The sequence below is a fragment of the Olea europaea genome, chromosome 15 (genome assembly GCF_002742605.1).
Source record: "Olea europaea var. sylvestris chromosome 15, O_europaea_v1, whole genome shotgun sequence".
NCBI lineage: Eukaryota > Viridiplantae > Streptophyta > Magnoliopsida > Lamiales > Oleaceae > Olea > Olea europaea.
Genome location: NC_036251.1, coordinates 25973811 through 25983210, shown reverse-complemented (window position 1 = coordinate 25983210; position 9400 = coordinate 25973811). Strand labels below are relative to the sequence as shown.

Below are 9400 nucleotides of genomic sequence, written 5' to 3'. Positions count from 1 at the left end.
CATTTGCCTCGACGTCTTCACGCCTAATAAGCCCTGTTCAAAGTTTCAGAAATCCTTTCGATTGCTAGGTAACTGTTTTATTCCGTAAAATTGATAATTATATTCATCTATTATTTTGTTTGTCTAAAATTTGTATGTAATCGAACTGTCTGGAAGATAAACGCGTTTTCATTTTTCAGAGGAATTCATTTTCGTGTAGTAAATAATCCAAAGATCCGATAAAATTATTACTTTTTTTTATTGGGTGAAATTTGTATCTGAAGGTTGGTCCAAGTTTAGACGCTTACTGGGTTACTGTTAAAGGATGAATTTTTAGTCCCCCCCCCCACCCCCACAAAAGAAATCACTGTCTTCTTTTTAGTTTAATTTTTAAGGTGATGTCTTTCATTGATGAATACTATTGATCCTCATATGAGAAACTACGGATATTGACCTGTGGGGATTTTGTTTTTTAGCCATGGATCATAACTTGGTGGACAATGAGTCGTTGATTGCGCGCATCAAACAATTGGAGCACGGTACACATGCTCATCAATTTAGATGTTTCAAGACTTCTCTTTATATGCTGCAATTTATTTTTATTTATTTTTTCCTGGGTTGATTATTTGTGTGCATCATTGGAACTGGAAGGATACTCTGTGCTATACCCACTTGTTTGAATTCTTTGGACTCTTGAGATAAAATTTCAATGGGCCTGTGATGTACAAGTTGAAAATGTGTTTACTGCTGGCAAAGTTCATAATCAGGCAATAAGTTATGAGGAGGAGAATTCAGGATTTAAATGTACTTGACATGGGGGTGGGGGACATATTGAGAATATAAATCGTATTTAGGGTTGTTGTCGAACCTTTTTTCCCTTAATTCAACAGCGCGACTGCATTTTAGCATTTGCTTCGGCTGGGTTTTCAGTGCCAAGGTTTTGGTTGTTCAGCTATTATTTTATCAATTTCTATGCAGAACGTGATCAGTTGCATAAAGATATTGAACAATTGTGCATGCAGCAAGCTGGACCTGCCTATCTTGGAGTGGCTACTAGAATGCATTTCCAGAGGTGGTGAAAATTATTTATTGTTTGTGAATTTGACATATGACTTATTTTCCCCTTTGGTGCTCTAGCATTTTATCTCTTGGGGGTAATGGAGTAGAAAATGATTGATTTTTTGCCTTGATTTGATTCCATACAGGACAGCTGGGTTGGAGCAAGAGATTGAAAACTTGAAAAAGAAGTTGGCTACTTGCACAAGAGAAAATCAAAATCTTCAAGAAGAGTTGTCAGAGGCTTATAATATTAAAGTGAGAACTACTACCATCTCCTTAACATCGCTTGCATGATCTCTTAGCTACTCTTCTTTCACGGCATTCTGATCTTGTTTTATGTATTTAGAGCCAACTGGCAGATCTACATAGTACAGAAGTCTCAAAGGTTTCTCTCTTTCCCTCCCTCCCTCCCTCCCTCCCTTCCCCCACCCCGCGCAAGCATGTTTGTTTTTATGCACGCAATGTTAAGAATTTGTTTAGAACTCTTGAGGTTCTAATCTAATTGTCAGATGCTCTACCTTATGAATCAATGCTTACCAGCTCCGTTTTCTACTTAGCTGGCTGTAAAATGATAATCATTTTGATGAAATGCCACAATTTTCCTGATTATCTTGAATTTAGGATTTCAAAATGAAAATTGAGTTGTATTTTATATATCTTGGTTAGTTGACTCTCTATTGGTGTTGGTTCCCCAGAACATTGAAGCAGAGAAACAGTTAAAATTTTTTCAAGGTTGTGTTGCTGCTGCTTTTGCTGAGCGAGATAATGCAATAATGGAGGTGGACTTCTTATTCTGTTTTCCTATCCTTTTCTTCTTCTGTTACCTAATCAATCAACTTTATTTGCATCCACTTGACGTGAGTATAAGAATTTGGCTGTAAGGTGCATCATGCCCATCTTAAGCATATCCATGAGATTTAGTGTTCTTTTTTTTTTTTTCTTTTTTTTTTTCCCCATCTGTATAAGTGAAAACTTTGAATAGTCTTTTCTGTTCATTAATTTCTTTTGATATATTTGGTTAATATCAGGCTGAAAAGTCTAGGGAGAAAGAGGAACTCATCTCACAGGAGCTGAATAAATTAGATAGAAGGTAGCTTACATAACAGTTTTGTACTTTTTTACTCTGACCCATTCCAAATATTTTTTAGAAGTTGCTGTCTGTTCTAGAGATAATTTTGAGCTTCTCATCTTATGGTTTAGTTTCTCTTGGGCTTGTATGCATGGTCACATGACAATAAAGGATGCCATACAGATATTAATGTTGAATGAGATTCTGGATTTGCTTCCTGTTAAAATGTCAATATTTACCTTGAAACATTACGTTTTGTGTTCTCAGGAAAGTATTGTGTAATGTTCAACATTCAAGAAAAGCTGAACAAGCAGTTTAAAATAATGTATATGATTGGCAAGTACACAACCTTTTGTGTTGGAGTTCAGCAGTTGTTTCTAACTTCGCCTATATTTCTTTATAGCTGGTCTTAAGTCCGGATAAAAGAGGAGAGTTGCATCGAGGAGAAAACTAGCATAAATTTTGTTCCGTTTTGGATTTGAATCCTTTCAAAATTCTGTTGTGACGTCCCTTACTACCCATCCCATATGATCGTAATTATGGTGAACAGTGGGCAGAGATTAGTGGAGTGTACCATTAGCTATGTTGGGTGGGATAAAAGGTGAATGAATCAGGGAACTCCATATGTATACTTTGAATTCAGATAAAACAAATACAGAAATGATCATTGTAATGAGTTTAGAAACATTAGGTTGTAGAAGTCAAACGAGTATGTGATTATATTAGAAAGATTTATGAATATTTGATTTAAGTGTTATTAGGGTTGAAAGCTGCATCTAACTCTTCTATCTCTTGTTTCTCAGTCCCCCACGCCTCACTGTTTCTGTAGAGTAATTATTTTTCCGGATATGTCGGCGAGGAACATTTTTTAACACCTAATTTTTCTTCTGTAATATTTGTTTTACTTTGGTTGATGATTGGTACTGGCTTCAATTCCAATGATATGAACATAGTTGATTTTGCTGGTTCAGTTGATAAAAGTGTTGTTTTACTAATATAGGATTCAAGAGCTGACTTCTGAACTTTCTGAAGAAAAAAGCCTAACTACCACTCTTCGAATTGATCTAGGAAACCAGGAAAGACGGAATGAGACTTTCAAAGAGGTAGTTTTAAATTTCTGCATGAAGTCCTATAATACAGCCACTGTAATATGACGAGGATTTTAATCTCATATATAGGCATATTAAAGGACACAATTCTTTGGTGATGACAGGTTATCAATAAATTTTATGACATCAGGCAACGTTGCATCAAGAATTTCGCAGATACAAGCTGGGAAGATAAATGTGAGAGTCTCTTGCATGATTCACCTGAAATGTGGAGTTTCCAAAGTGACAACGAACCTTCCACGTCTAACTACATTGTATGTTCTGGTACACAGTAATTTACTTGCATCTTTTTTCAAGTTAGTAAGACCAATAATCTATTGATCTTGAGTTAATTTCTTGTGCTCAACAAAAAAGTGCCAGCAGTTTAGTCCTCGACTTATGACCACTTAGTATAATAAGTAAAAGGATCCAGCAAACCATGATGAGATTCATGTCTGTACTGTTTCACAAGTACTTCCTGATTTCTTGTAATTTCTATAATAATTTGAAGTTTTCTTAGAGTTCAGAGCACTATAATTATTGCCATCTGGAGTGCAAGTACAGTGCTTAGTACATGCAAAGTGGAGTTTTATTTGGGCGCCAAGAGCTACAGTTGCCATTTCATTAAAAGTCCTGCTTGAAACATAAATCCATTTAGTGTTCTATTTATTTATTTTCAGCTACATGATTAACTTTTCCTCAGACAGAGTGATTTGGAAGCAGAAGTCAAGACTCTGAGTAACTGTATGGATAATCTCCAAAACAAGCTACAGCTGGTGAGTTTCTGGTTTTGTGTACCTCATATTTGTTGTGCATGCATTGTCTACGGCTTCTTTTTACCAACATGGTGTCAATCGCAATCTGGTGATTAGGGACTGGAAATTGAAACTCATTTAAAGAAGAAAGTTTCCGAGTTGGAGAAAAAGAAAGTAAGAACTTTTTTACTCTTGGAAAAATAGGTGTATCGATGGTTCATTTGTTAATTTCTAACTAGAAAGAAATTGGTATAGATTCTTTCAGAAAAGAAGATCAAGAAGGAGATATCGGCATTACACTATTATCATTCTCAGTGCAGAAATAATATTACAAACTTACTTGATGAAGGGTATTCAGAGATCAAATCAATTATAGATGTGGTAGAAGAGAAAACCAGGCAGCGTGAAATGAGTGAAGAACAGAACTTAAAATCTTCTCCGCTGGAAGATGTAAAGTTACAAGAAAATGAATTAAGAGATGATACCATTACTGGTTCTGGTCAAGATTCAATCACGAAGGCATGTTTTTTTCTGCCATGTTATGTCGTATATTGTCTGCGTGAGTTGTTTTCTTTCAGTTTTTGCTTGCTCATTTTTGTAGAAGCTAATCGAGCAACTGCTCTCTGACACCCTTCTTTCTCTGGCATCAAGAATTTCAGTCGTCATTTTATCATCATCATCAATTTTCAGAGTTTGTTCTCGGAAAACTTGGTTTAATCATTGAGTTTTTGGAATCACACGGAGCCTTTCATTGTCTGTTTATGTGCATGAGTCGGTAACTTTCCCTTATTATTGTTCCATAATATGTGGAGGTGCATTTGTAAAACCTTGTATTGACCTTCACAAGTGTGCTGTTTTCAATGGTGTTTTGTTGTTTATGACAGATGTTCTTTTGACATTGAAAATTGTGAGAAGACTTCTTTATGACAGAGACGTGTGTCAACGAAGGATTATATTCGAAAACCTTTATTTTCCTTTTCTTGAGAGAGAGTATGTGCAAATTCCTTGATTTTGCATTTATTTAAAAAAAACTTCTTCACACGTTGCAGAGAAGTGATCCTGGCTTTTCACCCACAATTACAATGGGAACTGGTGATACATCTGAAGCGCTTTCTCAGGCATTGCAAGAGAAGGTTGCCTATGACCTGTCTTTCTTTTATCAATATATTTTAAAAATATTTTTGTGCTGATATGTATTTTCTTATCTATTTAGGTTGCTGCTTTACTACTAATGTCACAACAGGAAGAAAGACATCTGCTAGAGAGCAATGTAAATGCATCTCTACAGAAGAAAGTTGAGGAACTTCAGAGAAATTTACTGCAAGTAATATTCTAATTGACCTTCAGAAAGAAAAATCATAAAAAATCCCGCGCACCTTCTACTTTTCATCATCTCTATATACACAAGAAGAGAGAAAGAATTGTTGGAATTTTTTTTTTGGGGGGGTGGGGGGGGGGGTTGTTGAATTTAGAGGAAACCATCAACTTTGAAAGTTGACTTGAACTACTAATAATGGGAAGAAAAGTAAATTATAATCTATTTCTTAGCCCATGTTTGGTAGGAATTAAAATCAGATTTTTAATAAATTTTGATAGAAGTTGATAAAATGTGTGGTTGAAAAGTTGTGGGACCCATAAAATATATGGTTGAAATGAATTACTGACTTTGATTTAGATTAAAATTTAGATTTTAATCGGTCTCACACAAGGGCTTATAATATATTTCATTAAATAAGTGCATACGTTTGGCAGGTCTTTGATGAACTTTTTATCATGATCTCTGTCAGTCTATTTTTGTCATTTTTTTGGTCTATGAGCTGTGTTTTAGAGTAACGATGATATGCATATTGTTTTATAAACTTTGTGGTTTAGGTTACGAATGAAAAGGTAAAAGCTCTTCTGGAGTTGGCTGAGTTGAAGCAGGAACATCATATGCTGCAAGAGTATATTATCTTCCTTCTTTCTTTCTTGTATTCAATGTACTGCTGGATTTTCATCATGTCATCGTGATTCAGTGGACATCTGAATTATGTTAAAACAAAACTGTTTTAATCTTTCATGTTAAGTGAAAATTTGTTGTTAGCTGGATTTTTCTGTAGCTAGCTTTCAACCTTTCACTTCAGGTTTTGCTTCTCTTCATTTTTATGTTATTTTATTTTCCTCCCTAGTCTATAGTTCTCTAGAAAGTCTTCATTTCAATGGGGAAGACCAGGTCCCTGTCTGAAAAATTCCTTATTAGAAGGTTATGCACTCTATTTATCATCAAATAAATGATATCTATTTCAAATAGGAATTTTCTTTACATGATTTCAGACAAGACCGTAGGACACTCGAAATTTGAGAGTCGAAGAGTTTTAGAAAAAATATATTTCTCTCACTTCATCTTCTTTCTATCTGGGAATCACGATCAAATTGTTGTTGAAGGATGCAAAATCTCTTTTCCTTTTCTTATAAATCATTTAGTCTTAGTTTGGAATTTATAAATCTAGAAATGAGTGGTGGATAGGTGGATGGTACTTATGGCTCCCTTGGTATGTAAATCTATATTGAATGACTGCCTCCATTATGTTGTTGCTAGTAAATACCACTATTTTTGATTTTGGATCTTCCAAATCATTCCCGTGGTGTAAAAGGAAGTCTGACCGCTTATATGATTTATAAATTTTGCCAAACAGAAGCTTAGCATTAAGGTAGTACAATGTTTCTTAACTGTTGCTGACTGACTTGTTTGTCAACTTTTCTTTTGTCCCTGTACTTAGTTTTATAATATTTTATGCTTCTTTTGCTCGAGAAACTTTTTTGAACTTTTGAAGCGATTTATTACCCATTAAGTTAGTGATGGAAGATAGCTGCATGCAGGAGGATCAGTCAGGATATGAAAAAAGGAAAACATTTGGTTGAAACTGAAGAAGGTCGAACTATTCAGGAAAAAGATGGAAGAATAAAAAATTTGCTGAAGAGAACTTATTTAAGGAACTGGGTAGTCGGTTATGATGGGAATCATGCTGAAGCGCACGTGAATCACGAAGGAAACTTCACTGATAGAAAGTCCAATTACAATATGGATTTTGCGAGGTTTGTGAAAATATCAGTAGTTTGGCTCAGATATATGCTAATAACATTACATTGATCTACATTCCAAGACTTGTATTAGTTTCTTTGTAAATTGAAATGGTAGGCAAGATGCAAAGTGAACATAGGGAGGATAGGATCTTATTTCTGTTCGTTGTTTGCATTTCTCTTATGTTATCAATTGTGCAGGATGAAGATTGAAAATGCAACTCTTAGAGAGAGCTTGGATAGTATGGAGCATCTTACAACTTCCGTTCACAGGCTTCGTATTTCACTTTTGAAGGTAATCATAGTTTCTATTATCCATTTCAAGTTTCAAGAACAACCACGAATTGGATTTCCTCTTGTTTGGAAATACTAAAATACTTAATGATAGAGAGAATTGTGTAGTCTTTATTTACACTACGATTTCTTGTTCGACTTTAGTGTGACCTTGTTTTCTGCACAAAAACCAATCTTGCAGGTTAAAGAGTCGGCTTCTGCAGATGGTACAAATATTAGCTTGTTAGAAGCTCTTGACCAAATTGTTTCCGAAGCAAAATTAATTAAGACTGCCCTCGGCAGCTCTCTTCCGATCAGTTGGTCGGGCGAGACTGATAAATCTTATGGTGATAGTCCGGAAGAAGACGTAGACAATGCTGTGACAAAACCCAGTTCTCAGAAGGTAGATTTTGTTTCTGCTGCCGGATTTGAGATGGTGGAGCTCTTAATATTTGCTGCTCAGGAGCTGAAGGACGTAATATCTAATAAAGATCAAAGAAATGGTGATTGAAAGGTTTCTGCTTGGATAATGCTTGAGGCATGTTCATACGGTTTTGTTTCTGTGTCTTACAGCCAATCAACCTTAACAATGTAAAGGTAAAAGAAATGAAGTAGCTAGAAATGTATACATGTTCCATTTTCTTCATTTGTTACTCTAGAATACAGAATACAGCATTGGGACTTTTGGAGATAGAACAACCGGCGGTATGTTTGTAAATTGTACGGTTTTATCACAGTTATTTTAAATATGTTGATTAATATGCTATAGAGCCTCCCGGATTTAAAATTTGCTCAATATACTTTACTTCTCAATGAACTTAAGGGCTTGTTTGGATAGGTTTTTTTTTTTTTTTGGCAGAAGAGCTTCCTGCAGCAGTATATTGAGCCAACTTCGTTTAAAAACTATTTTAAAGCCGTTCGACTTATTTGGCAGGCATTTGAAAGGGAAAAATACGCAATTACTAGACTACAAGAATTACATTTCACAACTAACAATCTTACAAAATACTTTCATAAATCAGGTGGAAATTTCAATATATTAATATATAATTATAAGATATTAGAAATTAAATTAGGATAAAATATACTATTTAAAATTAGATTCTGAAAAATAGGTATTATTCGTTATTTAAAAGATATTTCTCACACACACTCTTTTTATCTCTTAATCAAGTATTATTTCTCTCTCTACACACCCGATTTTCGAAAACTCTCCAAAATCACTATAATTTCTCCAGGGGAGAGTGAGAATCTTAAAATGAAATCACAAGTTATCAAGCGTAACTTTTATATTCAGAATCTTGCAATCAAAATCAAGCATGTTTGTGGCACAGGTTGGAAAGCTCTGATTTGCTACAGTGGTTATAGTGCTTGATTCAATATAATGCATGAATTTCGTGCTGGGTTTGTTGGGGGTGGGGTGTACTATGTGGTGGGGAAGGCGGCCAAAATCACATGAAGATTTGAGGGTATAAAAGAATTATTAGAGTGGGGAATTGTTGGGTTAAAAACTGAAAAAGAGTATGAATTTTGTATTCGATTGTTGCAGTTGGAGGGGTACTATGTGGTGGGGAATGGGCGGTAATCACAAGTGAAGATTTGAGGGATAAAAGGGTTATTAGAGTGGAGAATTATTGACTGAGATTGGATCATAGGGAATGCTGATGCGTCCACTTCTTGAATTTGAAATTGTATGAGAAGTTTTCTTCCTGTTCTAAGATCTGGTACAAAACATTTATGTGGATTGAGTTGTCAAAATTTGATCATTTCTACAGGCAGATGTCTTTACCCTTTTTCTTTGTTTTATACTCGGGACATATTTTGGGAATATGTGTTTCATTTAGAGGGAGAAATTAATTGGAAAAAGAGTTACAGCTTGTTATCGAGGGAATGTAACCTGCTTGACGAAGTATTGCCAATTTATGCATAATGACTGTGATATATTGACCGTGTTTTGTTACTGTATGTGACCAGATTGTATGTAACAATGTCTATTTGTGATTGATCCATATAAGCTTTTATTGTTTATGACCATATTTGTGTAAACTACTATGATTTGTGACTAGACCTATCTTAGCTGTGACCCACTATGATTAAGTATATTTTAATTGTGACTC

General features: G+C 34.9%; 1 protein-coding gene across 4 annotated transcripts; it reads left to right on the top strand.

Moving 5' to 3' along the window:
• LOC111410655 (putative leucine-rich repeat-containing protein DDB_G0290503) lies at positions 1 to 8049 on the top strand. 4 transcript variants are annotated; one of them, XM_023041104.1, is made up of 18 exons: positions 1 to 68; positions 456 to 518; positions 958 to 1051; positions 1185 to 1293; positions 1385 to 1423; positions 1734 to 1817; positions 2067 to 2128; positions 3108 to 3210; positions 3321 to 3470; positions 3903 to 3971; positions 4068 to 4124; positions 4206 to 4469; positions 5000 to 5083; positions 5164 to 5274; positions 5823 to 5893; positions 6810 to 7025; positions 7212 to 7305; positions 7486 to 8049. In XM_023041104.1, the coding sequence occupies exons 2-18, from the start codon at positions 458 to 460 to the stop codon at positions 7792 to 7794; spliced, it is 1977 nt and encodes a 658-aa protein (XP_022896872.1). In that variant the 5' UTR covers positions 1 to 68; positions 456 to 457; the 3' UTR covers positions 7795 to 8049. The 4 variants fall into 4 exon arrangements, with proteins under 4 accessions (XP_022896872.1, XP_022896874.1, XP_022896873.1 ...); XM_023041105.1 differs by lacking the exon at positions 1 to 68 and adding an exon at positions 82 to 263; XM_023041106.1 differs by lacking the exons at positions 4068 to 4124; positions 4206 to 4469.
• The last annotated feature ends 1351 nt before the right edge of the window (positions 8050 to 9400 follow it).